A 25,697-nucleotide genomic window follows, 5' to 3' on the forward strand; every position below is an offset into this window, starting at 1 on the left:
TCTGATAGTAAAGGTCCCACCCCTTCCTGCTTCATTTTTGTACTATTAACATGTTTAAAAAATAATTTTGAATTTTTTTTACTGCTTGCTGCAATATCCTTTTCCATATCAATTTTAGCTTGCCTTATAGCTTCTTTGCATGATTTATTGGCCTCCTTGTACCTTATAAATGATTCGGCTGTCCCAGCTAACTTGAAAGCCTTAAAAGCACATCTTTCCTACCCATCTCAACACCAACGCTTCTATTGAACCAAAAAGGTTTTGCTTTGCAGCAATGTTCCTTACTTACAAGGGGAATATACTGACAAGTATATTTATTATCCAGCCTTTTAAAGACTTCCCATTTTATGTTCTGTGTTTAACCCTATGAAAAGCATTTCCCACTTAATATATTGCAGAGATGCCCTTATACTGTCCAAGTTTGCACATATGAAATTTAGTGTTTTAGTTACTCCCTTATAGAATTGCTTCTGCAACAGAAAGGAGACCATGTTATGATCACTATTCCCTAAATGCTCACCCACACAAATGTTAGAGATGAGTTCAGTATTTTTGGTTATTACAAGGTCCAAAAGAGAGTTATTCCTAGTAGGTTCTTGAACGAGCTGGAATAAAAAGGTTGTCATTCAGCATATTTACAAACCTACTAGCTTTTTCTGTCTTAGCAACCCCATTACCCCAGTCAATGAAAGTGTCATTCTTGTATAGTTCTCAGCTTGGCACAAGCCGTGCGGTTGTTTAAGTTTGTCCCAAGCAGAATATTGTGGGCAGCAGTAAAATGAGGCTGCTGCTCTAACCGCAGGGATGTCTTGAAGGATGAAAAAAATCTCACCAAAGAGGAAAGCCTGGTGCCAGCTGGTATAGTTCAGCATGTCCCAGCCAACTCTGATGTACAGCCCCACCTGCCGTCTGCTGCAGCAGGGTTCTCTTTAGCAGGGCCAGCTAATCATGATAGATTGCACTTGGCTCTGAGAATGGCAGCCCGGTGCTACCTTCAAGCCCTCCGATTACACGCTGCAGGCAGGAGACAAGGCTGCACACTAATGGGAAATGTAGTGACGGAAAAACAACGCTGACCCTCTGCCTTCTCGCTATGTAAAAAATCGCTCCTTTTAGTTAAATCAGAGCGGATTTATGGAAAGGCCACTAAGGTCTAGGCCTGGGTGGGGGGCAGATATTTAAGGGCGAGGAGGCATATGAAACGAGCTGTAGGAAAAAATAATATTCAGCAGTGTGTGCTCATATACTGTAAATGCACTGGGGGATGTGGGAGCGTTATCAAATCATTTGTACTGATTTATTTTATGCAGTCAGGATGAGGAAGGGGTTAGGGGCATGGGTCACAGCTTGCACTGTGTGTAGGCAGCATAAGCAAAGTGGCAGCATTTAAAGTTAAATTTAGCTGTGGCTGAAATGTTAAAGAACTGCTTTTCCACAATGTTACAGGGATGTGCAGTGAGACACCAGAACAGGCTCTCTAGATAAGTCATTATATAAAATACAAGAAACAAAGATTTTTGTGTATATTATAAAAACATCCAGCTATAAGCTTTTGTTTCTAGTATAAAAAATATTCTTCCTGAAATGGCATAAGACTATGAACACAGTTTATCACTCTGTGTTTTGACCCTCCTCTCGACCCTGCACCAGAGATACTAAAGACCCGCATTATAGTAATGGTTTTTAGACTTCTTTGATTTAAGACTATTTAGGAGGACCACCATTTGTTGAGTTGCCTCAGTTCTTAATAAGGTAACACATTTAAGAAATATTGGTGTATTAGTCATTCAGCCATGGTTTCAAGAATAATAAAGAGAAAAAAAAGCTTCAACACTATGGGGCAAATTCCCTAAGCGGCGCAAATTCGCTAGCGACCGCTTCACCCACTTCGCAACAGTTCACCAGACGTTAATTCGCCAGGACAACGCTAATTCCCTAAAATTTGATGTTGTGTCCAGGGCGATGAACGCTGGCGAAGTTACGCTAGCGTTAATTCGGCAAGCAAAGTGAAGTTGCGCTAGAGTTGGCTAATTTGCATACGGCGGGAAGTGAAAGTTGAATGGATGTATATGTTGCAGCAAATACATTACACTACACAAGCCCAGGGAACCTTAATAAAATAGAGTTGTTATATTGCCCTACACATGAGCCCAGTGTATAGTTTATGTGCCTTATGTTAGGAAATGAAGGGGGAACCCTGTTACCCAAAAAAAAAATTTACGGACCTTTGCAGGCTATCACTGACAGTGTTTTTTGGGGCTTAGAAAATTTTCAATAAAAAATTGAGGAAGTCCTATCCACTCCATTGCACTTCGCCTGGTCTGAGCTGGCGAAGGCAAGTCTGGCGAATGAGGTAACCTTCAGCACATCTTATTTTTGCGGAGTTACGTTCGCTCGCCAGAGCGAAAATTCTCCTGCCGTTAAGAGTGCGAAGCAATGCTAGCTTCTATCTCCTTTGCTGGCGAAGCGACGCCTGCGCCCGTTAGGGAATCAGCATAGTTACGAAATGACATCACACTGGTGAATTTTCGCTAGCGTTAGTCACTTCGCCCTTTAGGGAATCTGCCCCTAAATCTCATCTTAGGTGGCAATATAACCCGACCTGGTCTTCTGAACCACCCAGCCACTGCTTTAAACCATCCCCCAGAATTCCAGAACCACTGCATTACCTATTTGCCGTCATTGTCTGAAACCAATTCATAAGTTCAAGAGCACTAAGGAGGTAAAAAGGATTCATTGTATACCTATTTATAAGCTACATTGCATGTAGTGTGTCATCAGGCTATACCTTTTCCTTTTACCTGCCCCAGCTCTAAATATGTATGTTTACATTTTCCTGGAATTTACACCATTTTTTTTCTAGTCAGTTTAAAATTGTAAAATAGGGCTTCTACTGGATGTAGAAAGTGCATCAGATACAGAGAGGCCCCTGGCCATAATGAAACATGATTTAGTCACTTCTTAGCTAATCAGCAATTCCCTCTTGCCAGAAAAAAACTTACACTTGATTGTTGGTAGAATGTAATACGAATTTTAATGCTGTAAAGTAGGAGGCCTCTTTCCTGTTTGTGTATGCGTGCAAAGGAAAGTTAAGTCAGTAGGCAGTTATTCATGTATTTATTTATTATACAAAGGGTGGAATAAAAGCAAGGATGGTCATACAGAATACTGAATAAAAACAAGGTCTGTTTGTATTATTATATTATGACAAGTGAAGGTGAAGGTTTTATAGAAGTGGAAACGGTGGTAAAGCCAAGGAATATATGTTTTTGTCTGTATTCTGTACTATTCTGCTGGCAGTCAAGAATGTACAAGAATAGACTGTAGTCCTTAGCACTGGTTGCTGTATATGAATACACAATACAACACTGACATCTTGCCCGTGCACTTTGAATTGTGTTAATATGCTTGTTATGTGCATCCGACTGTCAGTGCCACAAAGAAGCGGCAGCAGCGTTACAGTCTGTTCCTGGAGGCTGATTGCAAATCCAAGCACGTCTCCATAATGACGTTGGTTTGTCTAACGCGGTGGGGGTTGAGGGGCACAGTCGAAGGGAAGGGACCTAGGCATTACTACAAATGTCAGCCGAGGAGTTGTGTCAGAACAGAATGCAGCATGTCAGGCAAGATGCTTGCACACAGGGACACAGCAAAGTCACTGTCTATGGAGCTCCAAGCTCTTACTATTTTATGTGCTGCCACTGCTACAGTAGCTCAAAGTGCAGCACCCAGAAATCACTGTCATGCTTGTACTCAACTGGAAAAAAGAGTACAAAAAGAATCTCCAAATGTGTTCTGCTGTGCATTCAGCAATGCATTGGGTCCCTGGGAGTAGTGGGGTAACTAGAAGTGACTGGGTCTCACAGCTAAATCAGAGGGTCCCCATTCCATGCACCTTGTTATTACTCTGCCTTGGAGCCACCAGGAAAGCTGAAACTAGAATCCATTCCCCACAAATGGTACTATTTCTATTTACCTTTTCCTTGCAGCCTTGTCTCTGATTTTCTCCAGTTTCCAGGCTCTTCTTTATTCAGTGTCTTCCTTACTGGTAATTAATGAATGTATTAATGTGTCATTATCCAGCTTTTTTTCTGATTCCCATGATTCCCTGGAGTGATCTCAGACCTTTTGGCTTTTCAGACAGATAAGGATACAAGGGGGTATATTTATCAAAGAGTGAGGTTATAGATCGCCCAGTCCGCTCTCTCCATTCATTTCTATGGGATTTTGAAAGGCGTATTTATCAAAGGATGAACTTTCGCTTTCACCCATTGATAAATACGCTTCCTATAGAAATAAATGGAAAGTGTTGGAATTTCACTCTAGAGGACGATCTCTTACTTCCATTTTTGACAAATATACCCCAAGGTATGAACTTGAGGTACCAGTTTCTCCTTATAGATTAGTATTTTGGGAAAGGGGCTTTTTGCTGCATGATGTGACAATGGAGCTAAAGAAACCCTTGTTGCTCCTGAATGTTTCCATCTATGAAGATGGAGGAGACATCTATTAGCCCTGTAAAAAGTTAGATGAGGGGAGACTGCACACAAAACAATGCAAAACATTGCTTTTGTACCTACAGTGATGCTCCTAGTAGAGACTGGTCTTGAGAGTCAACCCATAGGGAATACCATTTTAGAACATTATGGTCCAGATATACTGGAGTGGACTGGAAGAAACCACCAAAATGTAGGGACCCTACTGGAGTGGACTGGAAGAAACCAACAACATGTAGGGACCCACTGAAAATTGTCATTTCATAGCAAGGCATTCAAATGTTTGGCCAACGGTGACAGTTTCTTCCAAAAACGAGGAGACAAGTAAAACAAGCAAAACTTTCCTTTCCTGGCACGTTTTCATTCCAGTAGATCCATTTGGAACAGGCTTTTGGAACATTATGCCAACTTATACATATGAGTAACAATATAAAAATGTGAAATGCTTTATGTTAAAAAAAGGCACGCAATTAATCACCATGATGACTTTTCATCCTGATGCCATTGCCTCCTATCATTTTTACTTATTTTGGTTCAGCTGGGCATATCTGTGCCAACCACTATGCTGACCAGTATTCATCATTTATAGCTTCCCTAGCCTTTTATTCAACCTGGTATTACTTGACGGGAAAATACTGGACAGTGGTTAAGTATTAATGTCTGGTGTGTATATATATATATATATATATATATATATATATATAAAAATAATGGTGGTGTAGGTCCATGAGTTAGCACACTGGCACCAAGAATGGAGGGTAGCCAGAAAAGACTGACCTAGGGTTGTTTAAATAGTTAATCCAACCCAGAGTATTCGGTTGCTTTTCAGTTTGCTGTCATGCATGACACTTTGGAGCAGTGGATAAGTGTAACATCCAAAAAAGCTTTATCTTCTTTATTTAATAGGATTTGGCTTCATGCAGATTGGCAGAATTGCTTTTCCTTTCGCCTGGCCAAGGAATAAAGTGCTTTATTTATTTTGCAGACTGGACACCCGCAGTGAGTTATGGAATGAGCACCACCACGATAAATTAATGGACAGCCAGGAAGAAAAAGACCCCGCTGTACACGGAGCCAGCACCCTTCTGATAAATGGGATAAATGAAAATGGTAATGGCACCTTCCATTAGACAGGGGGATAGTTTACATTTTAAAGGGATACTGCCATGGGAAAAAACAGCAGAATTCTGCACTGAAATCCATTTCTCAAAAGAGCAAACAGATTTTTTTTATATTCAATTTTAAAATCTGACATGGGGCTAGACATATTGTCAATTTCCCAGCTGCCCCAAGTCATGTGACTTGTGCTCTGATAAACTTCAATCACTCTTTACTGCTGTACTGCAAGAATTCTGCTGGAGTAGCACTATTAACAGATGCGTTTTTCTGGTATTTCTTTGGAGCTATGTGTATCTTAAAGGGGATCGAAACAATTGCTGAACCAAACTTGACACAGATTTCACTGGACTACATGTTCCAGCATATTTTAGCATACAGGTATGGGATCAGTTATCGTGAAAGCTCGGAATTACGGGGAGGCCATGTCCCATAGACTCCATTTTAAGCAAATAATTCTAATTTTTAAAAATGATTTTTTTTTCTGTGTTATAATAAAACAGCACATTCTACTTGACCTGGACTAGGATATAATTTATCCTTATTGGAGGCAAAACAATCCTATTGAGTTTAATTAATGTTTAACATATTAATATATGTATAATTTATGGAGATCCAAATTACAGAAAGACCCCAAAAAAACCCAGGTCCCGAGCATTCTGGATTACAGGTCCTATACCTATATTATAAAATGTATGCTGGGAGCTGTAGCCCAGAAACATTAGAGTAAAGCAACATGGCTCAACAAATTTCTCTCCAGCTGTCCAGGGTCATTGACCCAATAAATGCAAGAGAATCCTCCAATATGAATTGCACCTACTGTGTGTAAATCTAGCTCCATGTTCTTTGTTCCTGCAAATGGAGCCAGGAGCATTTAGCACAGGTTTTCTAGAAGAGACCAACTAAAGAGCAGTATGTTCTTGCTCCTCATAATATTTTTAATATAAGTCCCATAATATTTGGAAGCCACAATTTGCATAATTATATCAGTATGTTGGACAACAGTTGATGATTGATATGCTGGGAAGAAGGATGTTTAATCATTTCAATCTGGTTTAACCAAATTATTTATCTTTCACACACTGGTGTGTATTTACCACAGTGAATTAAATGGGTGCTTCACCTTCAGCTTAACTTTTAGTATGTTATAGAATGGCCTTTTGTTAGCAATTTTTCAATTGGTCTTCCATTTTGTTTTATAGTTTTTGAATTATTTCCTTTCCTCTTTTTATTCTTTCCAGCTTTCACATGGGGGTCACTGGCCCCAGCAGCTAAAAATGATGGCTTTGTGAGACTAAAAATTTGTAATTCCTACTTTTTATTACTTATCTTTGTATTTAGGCCCTCTCCTATTCATATTCCAGTCTCAAAAAGCTAATTCATTTACCGCAACTATTAAGAAATGAAAAGCATATTTATAGCCACACACATAACTGCAACACATGTCTATTTTATATCATATATGGATACTTTTGACAAATAATAATCATTCAGTTTCTCATTGGAATGTAATTGATTTATTCATCTAGGGGTCTGCTCACTACAGTGCAGAAGACATTAGCGATCGTTAACAGGCATTAACTTAAATAAGTGTCGAGGATTGATAATGGCTTTTACATTTTAGTGAATTTCCCCTGCCGTGCATTGATGTTTGCTTTATTTGACTCTTTGAGAGTGTGTCAAAAAAGGTGACACATTGTTTCTTTTCTTTTCTTTCCTCTGCTACAGACCTGCATGATCCCGAAAATAATGTGAAGTCCTACAATGCTGCAGATGCTGCTGTTACTTTTCCTGCCTTAACGCAGAAGGAAACCCATGTTTGTCACAGAGCATTGCCCCCCATCAGTTCCAAGGAAACCTGCTTACTGAGCCCTCCATCTCCATTGAGGTTGTCCGATGCAGCTGATCACGTTGCCTGTGACCCCTCTGCACAGGCCATTTCCCTGACAACCTGTGTGACCAAGGGCTTGAGTGCCTGGTCCTTGCCCAGTGAAAGTGAAAAAACACAATTTACCATCATGGAACCTGGGGCAATATCTGCACTTACCGACGACTGTTTGATGCAACAAAGTCGGACATGTCTAGGCTGCTTTATAGAAACGAAAGATGGCGTTGACCCAGAGCCAGGAGTAAGTCTAAAAATGGGAGATATAAACAGGGACTATGATACTTGTCCAGTATCGGACATTGGGATTCACTGCATGAGCACAGGGGATAATTTAAAATATGGAGACCAGCTGCTTTCTGACCAGCTCCTCAGCTTTCCTGTTCATAAGTCCGAGGAAGTAGACAAAAGAGACACAGAAAAACCATCTGACAGTGACTCAGAGGACCCCACACAAAAGAATTATTATGATGGGCTTCTGCTGGACAAGTGCAATGGGGAGGAGGCTCTGCTAACCAACGTAAACCAAGAGTGGGGCTACTTTGAGTCGTTTATCAGTGAAAGTAAGATTGAACTTCTAGACTTGTGCTCCAAGAATGAGCTGTCAGTTAACTTATTTTCGGAAGAAGATGTTGATAATTACATGTTTGATGACGATGACTCTACACTGGGTAGTGATGTTTGTTCTCTTAAGATCAGATATGAGTCATTCCAGGACAATGTGAGAGAAAAGACGACTGCCCTCCAGGAGGATGCCCAGTTTAATTTTTTCCCAAGTGTCTTCTCCAACTGCACTAAAAAGGAAAGCAAAAGCTCAAGAAAGAAAGCAATGGACCCTTCAAATTTCAAACTCGAGGAAGGGGGAATCTGGGAAGATGATGATGACGATGATGAAGAAGAAATTGAAGAAGAGAGCGTGGAAGTTAAATCCAACATGAATAAATCTAGTGGAAGCATGGATGTGGTACAATATATCAGCACAAAAAGAAATCACTTTTTGGATTCAGTCAATTCGGCTGAAGACTCGGGAGAGTACAGCGATGACAGCTCATGCAGTGAGTCTTCATATGATGTTCTGGGAGACATTAAGGACTGTAGCAGGTATTTGTCCCGTGAGCACTCTCATTCACTCATCCAACCAAATTATGGTCTTAGAGAAAAGAGAAAAGTCAGGTACAGCGAAGACTATTTGTATGACATGGATTCCTTGGAGAATGAGAAAGTTGTGGAGAAGAAGGAAGAAGCTCCAGTTGGCCTCAAAGAAGAAGATGATGATGACTGGTGCCCCAAAAAAAGAAGGAAAGTGTATAGAAAGGAGCCTCCAGTTATTATAAAATACATCATTGTCAACAGGTTTAAAGGGGAAAAGCATATGCTTGTCAAACTTGGCAAGCTCGACGCCAATGAAACTACAGTTACTCTGAATGATGTCCAACTTGGAAAATATGAAAAGCTTGCACCCCTCAAAGACTACTGGGTGGAACATCAAAGGAACGCATCAGCCATGCATGGAAAAACTAATCCTGATGGGTCTGAAAACCCTGTCCCACCCAGAAAGAGAAAAGGGCAGTTAGCAAATAGACACAGGCTGCAGAGGATACAAACCATTGAACAACCATTGATCAGAGAGGGCCTTTCCTCCTATGAAAACAGACAAGCATGCAGTAGCAAAGATGATGCCAGCCTTAATGACTTGCATACATTAGCCATAGAAAACCCGAACTGCATTAAAAGATTGCATTTAGGTGATGTGATTTCAGATGTTGCTCCAGTGCGGAGCAGAACTTTAGAAAGAGAGCTTAAAAACAAAGAGAGGAAGGTAGTTCGTAGAATCAAGTTTAAAAGTGAAGCCAGACTGAAGTGCAAACAGCTCAAACTGGAGCAGGTAGATGACATTAATGTTCAAGATACAAGTGCAGTCTATCCAGCTATGGAAAATCAGAACTCCACAACTCTTATAAAAGAGGAAGCAATTCATTGTGCATCAGACAATACCCATCTATCTCAATGCCATGCTGATAATGATGCTAAAAATTCTTCTTTTTTACAAGCCACCTGCTCTCCCGACAAGCCAGTACCATCTGCTCACATAACTACCAATGTACCCGTTCTCCCTGGCGGCTATCTGCAGACATTGTTAGATGCATCAGATTCATCTAGCAGCACTGGCATCACATACTTTTCACCACATCCCTTGGGGCAGCAATCACTCCATGTCATACAGACAGAAAAACAGTTTAATTCTCTCCAACTTGCACAGAGCTGTGTTCTTTCACCCCCTTCCGAATCTGAGCTTCAGCAATCACCCCATCACTTAGATATGGAACAGAACTTCCCTGATATGTGGCATGGAAAGTCCTCGAGTAGTCAAACTGAGTTCATTGCAAACCTTAGGGAAGTGTCCGTCATATCTGGGGCATTCACAGGCTCTACAGCTGTATCTGATGCAGACATCACTGCTTCTGGATATAGTCAAGTTCATCCAAATACCACCAAACAGCTGTACCACAAAATATATTTGCCTGAGGACCAGATTCAGCAAGATGACTCTTACCAACCTTGTCATTATAGCAATGGAGATGGGCGCTTCACTCTACAGAGAGGGACGCTTACCACAGACAATGGAAGGCTTATTAGTTTTGACTCAGTAGGCTCATTGTCTGTTGGTTCCAGTAATTACAGCTCATTGAGTTTGAAGTCATGTGAAAAGGATGGTGAGGATGAAATTAGCGATGATTTCCTAGCCCACTGTAGCCCCAAACTTGTCATACAGCAGAGCATTGATGAAATCACACCATTAAAAGAGTCCACTGACCTTTTAGACATCTCCAATTTCACCCCTGATAAGTTTAGGCACTCTTCACTTTCTGAAATGTCCCCACCTGACACCCCTAACCTCTCCCCCCAGATTGCAGGTCCAGAAGTAAAGTCTGTCGCTAACCTAAAGGGCTTCCAGAATGGCAACCAGGCGGTGCACAGCAGCCCAGAGAAAACCAAGTGGAACTGTACTGTGCATCCTTCTCAGGAGCAGAACAATAATGGCTTTGCACTGAATAATCACCAGTTCCAGTTCCACATGTTTAATGATGAGGATTCTGTGAGTGTTTTGGAAAAGGGCCCATGTTTAACTGCATTTGATGAAACTGCAGGGGCCATTACCAGCAACAGTAAAGCATCAAAGTCTAAAAAGAAAACAACAGCCAGCAGAAATGCCGGTTGCAACCAAAGCTCTCCTCCAAAAAGTACCAAGAAAAAATCCCCCAAAGTTAACAAAGGTGCAGATAAAACGCAAGTAAAAGCTCCTCGGCAAGCAGGTCCAAAGTCGTCCAAAAAAGGCAAAAATGACAAGAGCCAAAGTGCAGGCAGCCGAACAGGCCAGTTGAACAGTGCACTCCCCACATCCAAGGCTGACACCATGCAGCATTTTGGACCTGGTGCTTCGAAGGCAGGAAAGCAGAACAACTGGACGTCTGAAAAAAGTGGTGGGTGGCCTAATTCAAAGAAAGGAAATGCCAACAATCTGATTGATGATGACCAAAGGGAGTTTGAAGAACCATCTAATATTCTGTCCAACATTGCATCTGGCATGGCTGATGTTCAAAGGTTCATGATGGCCTCAATGGAGCCTTTTTATAGTCCTGTTTGCCATAACAACATTCCTGATATCTTGGTGTCTCCAGAGTCCAACAGCTTGAAACTAAAAACTCTAAAAATTCTTGCTGGGACCCCACAGGAGCTCAAAAAGAAGATAAATGGCAGCTCAGCTGGGAGCACAAAGAAGTCTGCAAACAAGGGCTCAGGTAAGAAGTTAGGGGTGTTTGACCCCAGCTGCCCTCTGGGTTATGGAGCAAACCTTCACTCCGCCTTTTTTGATAAGAACTTTGGAAACCTAAGTATTTTAACCAATACTGTACCGACTCACAAAAAGCTGTACCGTCACAAGTCAACATCGAAAACGTTAAGGGAAGAAAATTTTAAAGGGAAAAGATTGGACCAAGCCCATAAGGACCCTTCGGTCACAATTGCGCTCGAAAAACTGAGGTAATGCTGCACCAAAGTGGCTAAAGTATCTCCTTTATGTTCCTCATTCCTGCTAAGCCTGCTGATTTCTGTTTTAGTTCCTTTTTAATTCTGGCTACAAGTCTGCATGATACAACCATTGCCTTGCAAAGACTAAAACAAACATAAAAAAAGGCTGTGCATGTCATATTCTAACAAGCTACCTATTATGACTGATTTCTGACTTGGTCAGGGTTTTACATTGACTAAATCTAACAAAGCTTCTATTTTCTGCAGTTTGGCATTCTTTATTTATAAGATACATTACGTGCTTTATTGATATTCTAGCGCAAAGACCTTTTTTTCTTTGTTTTTTTGTTTTCAAACACTTTGTAAAAAATCTACAAAAAAAAATATGCATCAAAAAGCCACAATGTGGAATTTAAAGGATTATAACAAATTCTCGTGTTGATTTTTTTTTTCCCCGCATCATGTGGTCCCATGATGTGTTCTTCGGCTCCCCCTGCTGAGCTTTTCGCAGATCTGCGTTGGAAAACCAGATGCCTGAAACTGTGTTTACATTGTAACCACCCCCCTATTGGATTATCAAGATGACACCAAGCAATTTTTTCTGCAGGGAGTCAAGAATTCATACAAAGCGGGGGGGGGGGGGGGGGGGAATACACTTTTGATTTTTTTTCAAGAAAAGACATCTTTTTTTTAAAGAAGAAAAAATAAAATCGATGTTTATGTTTTTTGTTTCTTTGGTGGCGGGGGAAACTATAAATGCCTTGTGCTTTGTTAATCTGTTAAGTGCTGAAAATCGAGGGTTTGAATTGTGACGACTTGTTTGAAGGGCAGCTTAATCTGGTATTCTCTGTGAAAGACTGTTTATAAAGTCATACTGTTGTACAGTAATTAATGCACTATTTACAACCCATGTGAAATCTGAAAACAATGTGCCAAACTCTGATCTGTGACTGTACATATATATAGGATAAAATATATATATATATAACTAGCAGGCATATCATTGGGGTGGTGGGGATATTTTGTGAACCTAAGCCTTTTGCTTTACTGCAAACATTCCAAAATATATATTTTTAATTCACCTACTCCGGAGCACCTAAATCCACAAAATACGGATACATTTGGATTTGGTTGGGATTTTATCATCTGCATAATTAACAAAGTTGAAATGTGCCATAATTTCTTACCTCATAACATAAGATCATTGTGTTTATGTGACATAAATATACCCAGAAAGACCAAAGGCTATAAAGAAACCATGGGGCTTACGCTGAAACTCTTAGCAACCAATCAGCAGCTAGCTTTTGCTGGTACAGTACAATAATAATAATAATAGCAGACATCTGATTGGTTACTGAAAATCTTGCACGTGCACCTGCCTAACCCCAATAGTCTCTCTTATTGTCTATCAGTGTTCTGCTCCACATTCTATGCATTCAACCACTGCACAAATCTACAAAAGAGAATGAGTGGAGTATCTTCAGTCTCTGTGCTATCTTGTGGCTGGGGACAAAAAGTATATATGCACTAGACTGGCATTGCATTTTATGATGCCTTTCAACTACAGCAGAGATCTGCAACCTGGAGCTGTTTAATTGTTGCCAAACTACAGCTCTCTACATCCAGAGAATTCAAATATCAAGTGCAAAGTTGGCTACAGATCTAGAAAGCCACAGTGCCCAATCAGATTTTAGCTTTCAAACAGTGGGTCAATACAAGGTACGCTACTTGCTGGCTGGTTGCTGTGGGTTACAAGACTTAGAACAGCCTTTGCCCCTTTCTATTACATTCCACGATATAGCAGGATGTTCACTTATTACAAACTAGAATATAGTCAGGACACTGAGTTAAATTTATGTTCTTGTTGATTTGTCAGCCCTGATTTTCTCATGCTGCGTGACTTACATTGTTATTATTGTGTGTCTATGTTTACCCAAACGGTTTTCAATTCACTGCCTTCAGTGTTTACCTGTGAATGGGGGCACCCTGGATACTACAGGTTATAGGAAGGGATTTTTGCTAAAGGGAAAATATACTTTTTAAATATGTATGGCGTTCATCTCTACATATTAGAGGGAAATACAAATATATAGCTTAAGAAAATGTTCTTTTGCAGAATGGCCTTTGTACTGAATTCAAAAAAAAGAACTTAAAGGATTTCCTACTTATACACAGGATATAGTGTCCCTTTAAATATAAACTAGTTTAATAGGTCAGTAATTCCCCAGGTTCCTCATATTTAAAAAAAAATTCTAGTTACATTTTTAAAAGAAACCCTTGAATGAAATGAATCCGAATTGTTCTCTTATAAGCACTTCAGCATTTTACTTTTTTTTTCAGTTTTTTTTTTTTTAGTTTTTACACTGCTAATATAATATATTTGAAACAGCTGCAGCAACAGCAGACCAGTCGGTTGAAAATGAAATTAGTGAGAAGAGGAAAGTCCTGTGATAACGACTCTTCTCTTCTCATTAACTACATTTTCTGAGCAGCACTACACCACAAGACATCGCTTTGCCGACTGTATTTCTTTAGCCGAATTGAACAGCAGATGGTGCTGTTGTTTCAAGTGAATTATATAAGTAGTGTGAAACTGATAATATCTTGAAAACTAGAATAAGAGGTAATTAATGTAATGAAGAACACTCTGAGCAATTTTACATTCATTAGTTTTGAGGGCTTACATCTCTTTTTAGAGAAAGATATCCTTTTTATAAGAACATATTGTCTTTTTTTCTTTTTTAACTGTCTTTTTTTTAATCTAGACATAAGGGCATAGCTTTGTGTGTGCACAGGTTATTAATTGCCTGCTACTTTGCATTTATACTGGAATGGTGGTTGCCTCAGATGAGGTACACTCAAACTTTCCTTATAAACAGCATGCACAGTTTAAATGCAAAATAATAGGACGATTCATTCGCATAACTTCTGGGCGTTGTATCATGTATTACAGGTATCTGACCCATTATCTGGAAACCCGTTATCCAGAAAACTCCGAATTACACGGAAACCATCTCCCATAGACGCCATTCTATCCAAATAATTCATATTTTTAAAAATGATTTCTTTTTTCTCTGTAATAATAAAACAATACCTTGTACGTTATCCCAACTAAGAGAATTAATCCATATTGGAGGCAAAACAGGCCTGCTGTGTTTAATTCATCTTTAATTCATGTCTAAATTACTGAAAGGTCTGTTATCTGGAAAACCCCAGGTCCCAAGCATTCTGGATAACAGGTCCCATACCTGTACTAGTCTAACACTCCTGACAGCCGAACCACAGACACCAGTGACCAATTTCAATTTAATTTAGCATCAACAGCCAAATTCCACCAAGAAATATATTGCCGTTGTAGAAAAAAATACCCTATCCTTTAAATGCCAACTTTGTCATGTGTTCACTAATGTGCCATAACCAACTATGTGACATGTGACCTGAGTAGGCTTGATGTTGGGCAGAAGGTTTATTTGGAGGGGGTCTATGCATCAAGCTTTTACAAAGGGCATTTTGCAATAATTATGATTTCAAAACATTGTGCCTCAGAACAGCAATATACCAAGGTAAATTCAGCTTTATTTTGGTCCAGATGAATGGTGTATGGGCGTATATAGGAGAAGGAGGCATAGTGTATTACATATTGGGGGATAAAAAAAAGTGCCAAACATGGAAGGGGACGGACATTATTTACACTACTGTTCTATATACGTCGGGGTAATCATTAAAGCTAAGAAATCTCATAAACCATGTATTTTGCCATTAAGGGGTCAGGATAAAGTATTAAGCTGTCACTATTGTCTTAAACAAAGGCTGAGTGTTAAGAAAAAAGCTACATGTGTGTGTGTCTGCTTGTGTATGTGTTGGTGTGTACAGACACATACATACATGAATATATACACAAACCTAAGTCTGTACTTGGAATGCCATTGTTTTTTTCTCCAAATGGAAGTTAAATATCTAAAATGTTCTTAACCTTATATATATATATATATATATATATATATATATATATATATATATACACACACACACACACACACAGATTAGGGATGCACCAGATCCGCTATTTTAGATTCAGCTGAACCCCTGAATCCTTCCCGATAGATTTGCTCGAATACCGAACTGAATTCCTGAATTCAGTGCATCCCTAATATATATATATATATATATATATATATATATATATATATATATATATATATATATATATATAAATATATATATATATATACTGTTTATATCAAATATGAAAAATGGTATGTGCCAATTATGTTCCCTATAAAAATACTAACATCCCATTATTTCCCTTCTACTACATTCAGTTTACTTTAAGTAACACAGTCCTGTTTTCTTCCATGAATGGGATTTGAATGTGACATGTTCGACTGACATATGTTTCATTGTTTTCAAACTCAGTTCTGTAAGTGCATCCTTATTTTTTGAAAAAAGTGCATAGCAATGGGTCTGCAGAACCACTGGAGAGAGGACTGCACCAATGAGCCGATGCGGTCCTCTATCCGATGGGCCTGTTGGAGCAGCCGGTGTATGTCCACCCTAAGACTACATGTAAGCACATTTCTCAAATATTAAAGAATACAATTTTCTCCAAGACAATTCCACTGGGCATATTCTGTGCAGAGACATAAAACAGAGTACTAATACTTTGCCTATGCAGATCAAGGAAAAGATGCCCTGGCTGATATGTATTATGTATTTATTTAAAAAGAAAGAAGCTATGCTATACTTAGAAATGACTGATGCTCTATCTAGGAAGCCTGCAGTAAAGCAGACATGTTCAAGGAACCCAAGTCCAGTTTCATGTTTCCATTACAATTATTGAAAGGGAATATGCACTTTAATAAGTGATTATTCATTCAGATTTAGGCTTATAAATTGCCAAACTGATTGGAAAAAGCCAATTTCATAATTAGAAGGTATTTTGTCAGTAAGGAATTCATCAGCAGCACTAACCAATATGATAGCTCTCTCTTCTACCTATAAGTGCAGAAATATAGAAAAGGAATTTTCTGCAAGAAAGAGAAGGATGTTCGTTTGTTTATAAACCATGGACTTGCACTTGGGCAGTAACTCATGGCAACCAAAGTTTTGGTTTTATTGTTATAGCCAGTCACTGATTGGTTGTTATGGGTTACTGCCCATGTGCAAATTTGCCCAGTGTTTATAAATGAGCCCATGTGAGTTGTGGCATCCTTAGAAAAAGCTAGAGGACAGCACACAATGACAGTGTGAACTACACTGAATGTATGGGATGTCATCTGTATACAATGTATTGTGTTACACAAAATGCTATATATGTGCATTGTATTTTCCTGCGACAAAATTCTTTTTTTTTTTTAAAAAAAAATCAGAACTTTACATTTCCAGGTCACAAAATTAATTCTGAGAGACCCAGAATAAATTTGTAGTCAGAAAATGCATTTTGTTGTACAAAATAAACTTGAAAAAAATATCACATCACCACAAATCTTTGTGACCACAGAATAATTTCTGTGGATACAAGCATCATTTTGTAATAACACAAATCATTTGAACACAAATATTATTTTATAGCTACAATATATATATATATATATACAAAATTTGTATATATATATATATATATATATATATATATATATATATATATATATATATATCTATATATATATATATATATATATATATATCCAAATGAAATGTATTAATTGCAGTTTTTATATGCGTTCTCAGAAATAATTTTGTACTGACAAAATATAATTAACTAATGAATAAACTAATGAATTTAAGGCTGACATTTTTATGGTAGTGGCTCTTTATCTAGTCCTTTTTTTGGAATGCAATATACATATCAGGGCATTTGTGCAATCATTTAGAATATTATCCTTATATGAAAAAATATACATTTATAGTTTAAATGCTTGAAATTCATGATAATTTTGCCATAACATTTTCACACATTTTATCTGCAACGCTGCATCATTGGTGTCAGTTATAGTAATGTAAAGGGAATATATTGATAAAGGTAATAAGAAAATAATATATATATATAGAGACAGAAAGAGAAATAAAGTGATTATATATATACACTTGTTTATAGTAGGGATAGCCTGTGGCTGTCAATCAGTTGTTGAACTACAGATACCATCATGCTCATAGAACGAGAAACAACTATGTTTGGTTTATATGCTTTGACCTTTAGGAAGCTTGTCTGCCTTTATCAGTAGGAGCATAGATATGTGCATCTTAACTGTATTTTCCTTATGTATCCACTGAGCTTGGTGCTTTTCTTCATTAAAAAACTCTAGATGCTACATTTATAAAGCCTAATACTTAAACGTTAAAATTAATAAGTTGGCCCTCTCTGCCCGACCGACACTGCCCAGCACAACTTTTTGGATTCTGGCAAAAATGTACTTTTTATTTAGATTGTCAATGTTGGTTATTTATGTAGATATTTACAGAGAAGGGTTATATCATTTTATGATGTACTGCAGTAAATGTAGGCTCCGTAAATACATTGCACAGGTGGCATAGGATGGCACTAAAGGTAAAACCAGTTCTCCTTGATTGGCAAATCCAAACAAATTGAATCTAGACATACGTAAAGGGCTGATTCTGTTTATAATATCACTGCCACAATTTTTTAAAAGGCCAACTTTAAGCTTTAAGGATAACACTATGCTACCCTCTGTACACAGTGTTGCAGTTTCAGCAACAATAAAGGGCCAGCAACATCTAACATATGTGTGTGTTCTATACTTATATTCACTAACTTCGAGTGAAGGATTCGAAGTTAAAAAATTTCGAAGTTTTTTTTGGGCTACTTCGACCATCGAATGGGCTACTTTGACTGCGACTATCGAAGGATTCGAAGTAAAAATCGTTCGACTATTCGACCATTCGATAGTCAAAGTACTGTCTCTTTAAAAAAAACTTTGACCCCCTAGTTCGCCATCTAAAAGCTACCGAAGTCAATGTTAGCCTATGGGGAAGGTCCCCATAGGCTTGGCTAACTTTTTTTGATCGAAGGATATTCCTTCGATCGTTGGATTTAAATCCTTCGAATCGTTCGATTCGAAGGATTTAATCGTTCGATCGAAGGAATTATCCTTCGATCGTTCGATTGAACTATCTGCGCTAAATCCTTCGACTTCGATATTCAAAGTCGAAGGATTTTAGTTCCTAGTCGAATATCGAGGGTTAATTAACCCTCGATATTCGACCCTTAATGAATCGGCCCTAATCATGAACTTCAGTATCAAAATAAAATTGCATATACTCTTGGGCGCAGATTTATCAAGAGTCGAATTTTGAAGTTAAAAATACTTTGAAATTCGACCATCGAATTGAAATACTCCGACATCGAAGTCGAAGTTTTTTTCAGCGAATTTGGGTATCCTGCGGTCTAAGTAAAATCCTTCGAATGGATCGATTCGAAAGATTTCAGCGATCGATCGAATGATTTTACTGCGACTTCCAAAAACGTAGAAAAATGCTCTAGAAGGTCCCCATAGGCTAACATAGCACTTCGGCAGCTTTAATTTGGCGGAGTATTGAAGTCGAAGTTTTTTTTAAAGAGACAGTACTTCGATTATCGATTGGTCGAATCGTTGAACGATTTTTACTTCGAAGTCGAAGTAAATTAGAAGTCGTAGTATCCTATTCGATGGTCGAAGTATCCAGAAATTACTTAGAAATTTTTTTACTTCGAAAATTCCGTCAAATTCACTACGACCCTTGATAAATCTGCCCCTTGGTGTTTTCTCCACTATGCATGGCAGTAGCAACCCCTGACTTCCACTGACTTAAAGGAAAACTATAGCCCCAGAATGATTACTTAACCAACTGGCAGTTTATATCATATTAAGTTGTCTATTAAACAATCTTACCAAACTGAAATACAGATATCAGTAAATATTGCCCTTTTATAGCTTTTACCTTGAACCACCATTATATGATATGCTCTGCACTCCCTCAGAGATCACCTGACCAGAAAAAAAATGGTAACAGGAAGTGAAGTAAGAGACAGAACTTTGTACAGTAATTGGCTCATGTAACCTAACATGTACGATATTTGTACCCTTGGTTTGTTTGTGCGCACCTTAAATATGGTTTCCGGGGCGGCCCTGAGTTCTTAAAATGAGCATATTTTTATGAAAATTGTTTATTTATATGAAGCAGGGTTTTACATACGGCTGTTTTATGCAATGTATTTTTTTAGAGACCAACATTGTTCAGTAGTATAGTTTTCCTTTAAGTACAGGTTTATGCTCTTATATTCTTATGTCTAACAAGGCTATACTTTAGCTCCCTTGTGTCGCTGCACAGCCACAGGGCAGATATCAGCGGAAAAGTCAGTGGGGCTCATTTATTAACACTGGGCAAATTTGCCTGTGGGCAGTTACCCATGGCAACCAATGAAATGGTTGCATTCATGGTTCTACTTGCAACTGACTTTAAAAAGCTAATCACTGATTGGTTGCTATAGGTAACTGCCCATGGGCAAATTTGCCCAGTGTTGATAAATGAGCCCCACTGTTTCATATTTTCTCACAATATCTGCTCCATGTGTCTACATATGGGCTGACACCGTGCAGAGACACAGTGGAGGACAGCACATTGGCTTCCCTCTGCCTGCAGAGAAAACCCGGCCAAGGGGCAGTCTTGTGTGACATTTGCCTATTTTTGGTTCTAAACCCATCTGGCCCAGTGGTGTCCCTATGTCAACAGGAACCGTTCTTTGTACCATTAACCTAAATGTACTGACAGGTTGCAATTATGAGGCTTAACATTTTTTAGCAGTTGTAAGGTACCCCAAAAATGCAATTTTGGAGAGCTAATGTGCAAGGCCATCTTACATGTAATACACTGGAATAAGAAAAACCCTACTCTGGTACCAAGTTCAGGATGGAAATGGATACAAGGAACAAGGATTTGTTTATAAATTATCTCCTAATTCCTCAGCAGTCCAACCATGGGGTTAGCAGTAGGAGTCACAACCAGGTACCAAGTCCAAAAAAAAAGGAAATGTAATGAGTTTGGAAGCTGAAGGGAAGCTTGTCTTTCTGATATGTTGTAGCGCTACAGCCTACTGCTGAGCATGGTGTACCAAAACACTAAAGTACTTTTAGGCCAGGAATCCATCCCAGAGCTCAACGCATACATGAAGGCTAATACACAGAATACCACTGGTGGAAACTGATAAACAACCAGGAGAAGTGCCAACATATTCTGCAGCGCTGATTTATACATAGTCATTTAGGTTGAGAACATTTTTTTACCAACCTGGTTCAACCTCGTATTGAACTGCTTGGCATTTCTTGCCCATAATAATAAATATAAGGTCTTTCCAATTACCTTCCAAACTAAAAAATAAATTCATAAATACACCACTCTAGATAGGATTAATTTGGGGTATCTCAATGTAGTAGAGGAATTACACAAAGCAGCACATCATGGAGCATCGCATGATCATTATTTACTGTTTTATTTTCATGTACAGGTATGGGATCAGTTATCTGGAAACCCATTATCCAGAAAGCTCTGAATTACGGAATGTTCATCTCCCATAGACTCCATTTAAATCAAATGCTTCACATTTAAAAAAAAATGAATTCCCTTTTTGTCTGTAATAATAAAACAGTACCCTGTACTTGATCCTACCTTAGATATAAATAATCCTTATTGGTGAAAAAACAATACTATTGGTTTAATTTATTTATAATACACAAAAGCCATGAATATCTTGTAAATTATATCCTTATAAACGGTGAGTTCTGATGTCATCAGTTTTTAAACGGTGATTTCTGATGTCATTTCTGTCACATAAGTCACTGAAACTTGTGTATTATAATAAATAAAGTACCCCCAGTTGCAAAATATGAGGATATCAGAAGTAACCTCGGAGTTCCATGACCTGTATAAAAACATTCCGGCTTCGGTCTTGTGTTTTTATATGGTCATGAAACTCCTCCGTAACTTATAATATCCTTATATTTTACAAGAGGGGGTACTTTATTCACTATATTATCTGATTTTTAGTAGACTTAAAGCATGGAGATCCAAATTAAAGGAATGATCCCTTTTCTGGAAAACCCAGGTCCTGAGCTTTCTGGATAACCGGTCCCAAACCTGTATTTAATGCATTAACATTAGTATAAGTATCAAGATCATTGTCTCAGGTCTCGGGTAATGCATATTTCAGCCCTGGGGTATCATTGGTTCGTAATAATAATAAAGAAATAAACAGAGCTGTCCGTTTGACCCAAAATTACTTTTAATAAAGGCTTTCAAGTTTAGGACAAAAACAAACTGAACTGAAGTGCAAAAAATATTAGGGTTTGAACTATAAAAAAATAATCAATCTCTAACAGTGATATTTTCCCAAATCCATTTTAATGTGAAATAGGGTAAAACTGGCCTCCTTGTTCTGCTACGTTGCCTACAGAAATTTGAATGTATTGCTTTGTATATTACCCCTTCTCTTCTGTATATTGCATGCACCTTTATTGTTTAACCACGCCTGGTGTTAGGAAATCTGCATTGTATCACCCCATATTACCTCCCAGCGCAAATTGGAATTTAGGGTGCTACAGGTAATTTTTTTTTCGTTTGCAGGCTCCTTTCTAAGTATTATATATAAATATACATTGTAACAGGCCCCGTTATATATGAATGTAACAACAGATTTTGTTTAAATGTGAACTACTGAAACTGAAATCATTTTGCCTTTCTTTCTTTTAGAATGAGCTTTATAAATATCTGTAGAGTCAATCGAAGTATAATTCTCTAAGGGATCACTCTAAGACGCCTACAAAAACTTGTATATTTTTAAGTGTGCCAATTTGTAATATATTTTGTAAGTGTATATTTTTCTTAGAAAAGTGCTGTGAAGTTGTCTGTATGTGTGGGTTTTCCTTTTTTTCGGCGCCCCACCCCCTCCCGGCGGTGTCAATCAAAGGATATATAATTAAAAAGGTTTCTGGTTTTAAAAACCAAAATACAAAGATAAAAAAAAAAAAACAAAACTACTTTTTGTTGGAAATTTTGTAATAAAACAGATATCGTGAAAGAGTGTAGTGATTTTGTGTAAAGATTGAGAATTTTGTGAGCTCTTTGCTGTTTTATAGAATCCTCTTGTAAATTATTCTTGTAAGATTTGAAGTTTCGTTGTTCTTGTTGCAGAGTTTTTTCAATATTTGTGATTGATCCTGTATGGTGAAAATGTCACATTGTTAACATGATGAGTTTTGGTATATTGTTTATGGAATAAATACAAAAAAAAAAAATCTGTTCATAAGTTTACACATTTTTGGGAGCAAATAAAAATCCCGAATAAAACAGAATCCTCACTTTCTGGCTGATAATTATTATAAAATGTGATATTATTATGCTATGTGCTTTTAAACTACAGCTCTATCTATAGGGAAATTCTCTTAAAATCAAACTTAAAATTGCATCACATTCAAATTCTCTGGATCACATTTCTGTTTTTCTATGATTTCCTCCATTCTATATACCCATGAGAATGTTTAAAGGCATACAGAAAAAAAGTGCAGCAATGAGTAAATTGAATAAAAGGTGTCATTTTGGCAAATGATTTTCTTTGCCTATTAACAATGATCTCCTTTCATAAAATGGACCACTGTGCAAAAAAAAAAAGGGGGTTGCCATTTTTTGCCCATAATGCACCACTGGCATGTATTCGTAATTGCACATGGTCAGATATTTCTTTTTGCCTTGGACTGTGAATGGCATGCTGACAAGCACATATTGTGCCCACTATATAATATTATTATTATTAATAGTATAGTAGCCTTATATTAAGCTGCCATGGGAAGCTACATTTACTGGTGTTCTGCAACAATTTCTATATCTTTTTTTATAACTTTGGCAAGAAAGGGATGGTTCACCTTTAAGTTAACTTTTAGTATATTATAAAATGGCTAATTCTAAGCAACTTTTTAATGGGTCTTCATGATTTATTTTCTTGATTTTTTTAGTTATTTGCCCTTTTGACTATTTCCAGCTTTCAAATGGGGATCACTGACCCCATCTAAAAAAACAAATGCTCTGTAAGGCCAGAAATATTGTTATTGCTACTTTTTATTTATTACTCATCTTTCTATTACTACTTCTTTTTCTATTCTTACTTCTATTCTATTCATATTCCAGTCTCGTATTCAAATCAATGCATGGTTGCTAGGGTCATTTGGACCCTAGTAAACAGATTTCTAAAATTGCAACCCGGAGAGCTGCTAAATAACGCAAAAACAATAATAAAATAAAAACCAATTGCAAACTGTCTCTGAATATCTCTCTCTACATTAAGGTGAACAAGCCCTTAGAGTAACACAGCACGACTCAACTCTGCCTCCTCCATTTGGAGCACCCCAAGTTAATGATATTTGAAAGCTCAATTCATTCAAATACATTTTTCCAAACAACATCAACCAGTAGCCCACTAGATGTTGTTCAACCACAACTCCAAGCTCCCACCCCCTTGTAGTTCAATAACATGATTTACCATGCAGAATCTTTAGCACTGTATTGCTATGTAAGGTTAATTACAGGTACAGAGACATAAAGATACTCTTCTTTCACTGTGTAGACCACCCGAAAAAACCTTATTACGTTCCTCTGAGTGCTCAGCCCTCACGTCTAATCCAGGAGACACAGGCAAACTGACCTGTATATTATTTATGCAAGGAAACCTTTTATGCACAACCCTGCAACCTTTATTAATGAGCCTTACTGTTATGGTAATCACGTCACTTTATCCGTGGGCTAAACTGAACATCAGCCTGGTAACTCGGTGATAAGCTGTCTTCATGAGCGAAAGTGAGATGTAATGAAAAGCTAAGCTATGGTTCCCCGCGCGTGCTGATTAAATGTCACACACATTAGAAATAAAATCTGCATGTCAGTGGTGAGAAAGGGAGCAAGCGCTTCACCATTAAAGCACAGAGTGACCCAAATCTAGCTCTTTCGTAGGGCTGTATTATACCTTTATTGTGTACAATAATAGTTCTTATTAATCCATTGTGCTTCTTTGAAAGGTAGGCGGAGTCAAAAATAAACACTACCCCTTCCTTGTTAAGCAGTCTAGCAGTTCATTCACTAGGAAGAGTCCATTACTTTCATATTTAATTTTCTCTTTCTATCTGGCTATCTAATTATATATTAAAAGGTGATTATTTCCTTTTGCCTCCCACCCATAGGGGAAGGGGTTAGTGGATAAGCTTTTAAAGTTTTAGGCTTTCCGATGCCATTGTTATCCAAACAAAATGGCCACTTATTTGATCATCGCCAACCTGGATGATCAGAGGATCTATCCATATAAATTTACATCATATATATTTTGGGATTTAGACACCGTTAAGCCAAAATTGGTTTGTTAAATTGGACTTGTAAATCCATCCTTTAACCAAATGCACTTCATAATCGTCTTTATTAGGTGGCAAACAGAAGAAGCGCATCAAGGCCCTATAATTGTAGGAGCCAATTGCTAAGCATGTTGAGCATTTTCTACATAGTTTTTTTTAACCATTGGAGCCAATTACTTGCATTTTAGTTGCTTAAGCCCCCCTCTCCAATATTACTGATCCAATTTAAAGTCTGTTATTGATCTAGAGCTGTACTACCTATTCATAGAGAAACTGGCTAGTGCTTCATTGATTTATTTGTTCTTCATGCCCCTGGATCAATAGCTCAGTGGAGACTCGAGGCCTGTTATGGTATGCTCTCTCTCTCTCTCTCTAGCAGTTGTACTAGTAAATTAAACAGTTTTACGAAAGGCTTGGATGCGTTTTTAGAAAGCAATACATTAAAAGGTTATTTTTGTTAATCCAGGTATTGATGCTCTCCCCACCTTTGTAACTGTGTAGGTTGTAGATACGGGGGGGGGGGGGGTATATTAGAAAGAAATCTAAACCCTCAAAACAAATTCAGGTAAAGTTTGCTCTTCTTTTTGCAAATAACATAATTGTTTTCTAGTTTTTCAAAGATTCGTTTTTTGAAATGCTAATATAATCAATGTGAAATAGCCACCTGCTGTTTTTATCTGGCCACAGTTGCCAGAAAATGAAGTTAGTGAGAAGAGGAAAGTCTTGCAATGTCAGAAAATGAAGTCAGTGAGCAGAGAAGAGACATTTGACTGTGTCTCTGGTTAA

The 25,697-nt window shown here is 38.0% G+C and overlaps 1 protein-coding gene across 4 annotated transcripts in view; it reads left to right on the forward strand.

Moving 5' to 3' along the window:
- nexmif.L (neurite extension and migration facto L homeolog) overlaps positions 1 to 15,506 on the forward strand; it is a 233,338-nt gene extending 217,832 nt beyond the window's left edge. For all 4 annotated transcript variants that reach the window (XM_018229817.2, XM_018229818.2, XM_041572722.1 and 1 more), the window contains 2 exons: positions 5,482 to 5,606; positions 7,341 to 15,506. In XM_018229817.2, coding sequence (XP_018085306.1) covers positions 5,531 to 5,606; positions 7,341 to 11,542 — 4,278 coding nt within the window. In that variant the 5' untranslated portion in view covers positions 5,482 to 5,530 and the 3' untranslated portion in view covers positions 11,543 to 15,506. The remainder of the gene's footprint in view (positions 1 to 5,481; positions 5,607 to 7,340) is intronic.
- Positions 15,507 to 25,697: the final 10,191 nt, after the last annotated feature.

The sequence above is a fragment of the Xenopus laevis genome, chromosome 8L, assembly GCF_017654675.1.
Source record: "Xenopus laevis strain J_2021 chromosome 8L, Xenopus_laevis_v10.1, whole genome shotgun sequence".
Taxonomy (NCBI): domain Eukaryota; kingdom Metazoa; phylum Chordata; class Amphibia; order Anura; family Pipidae; genus Xenopus; species Xenopus laevis.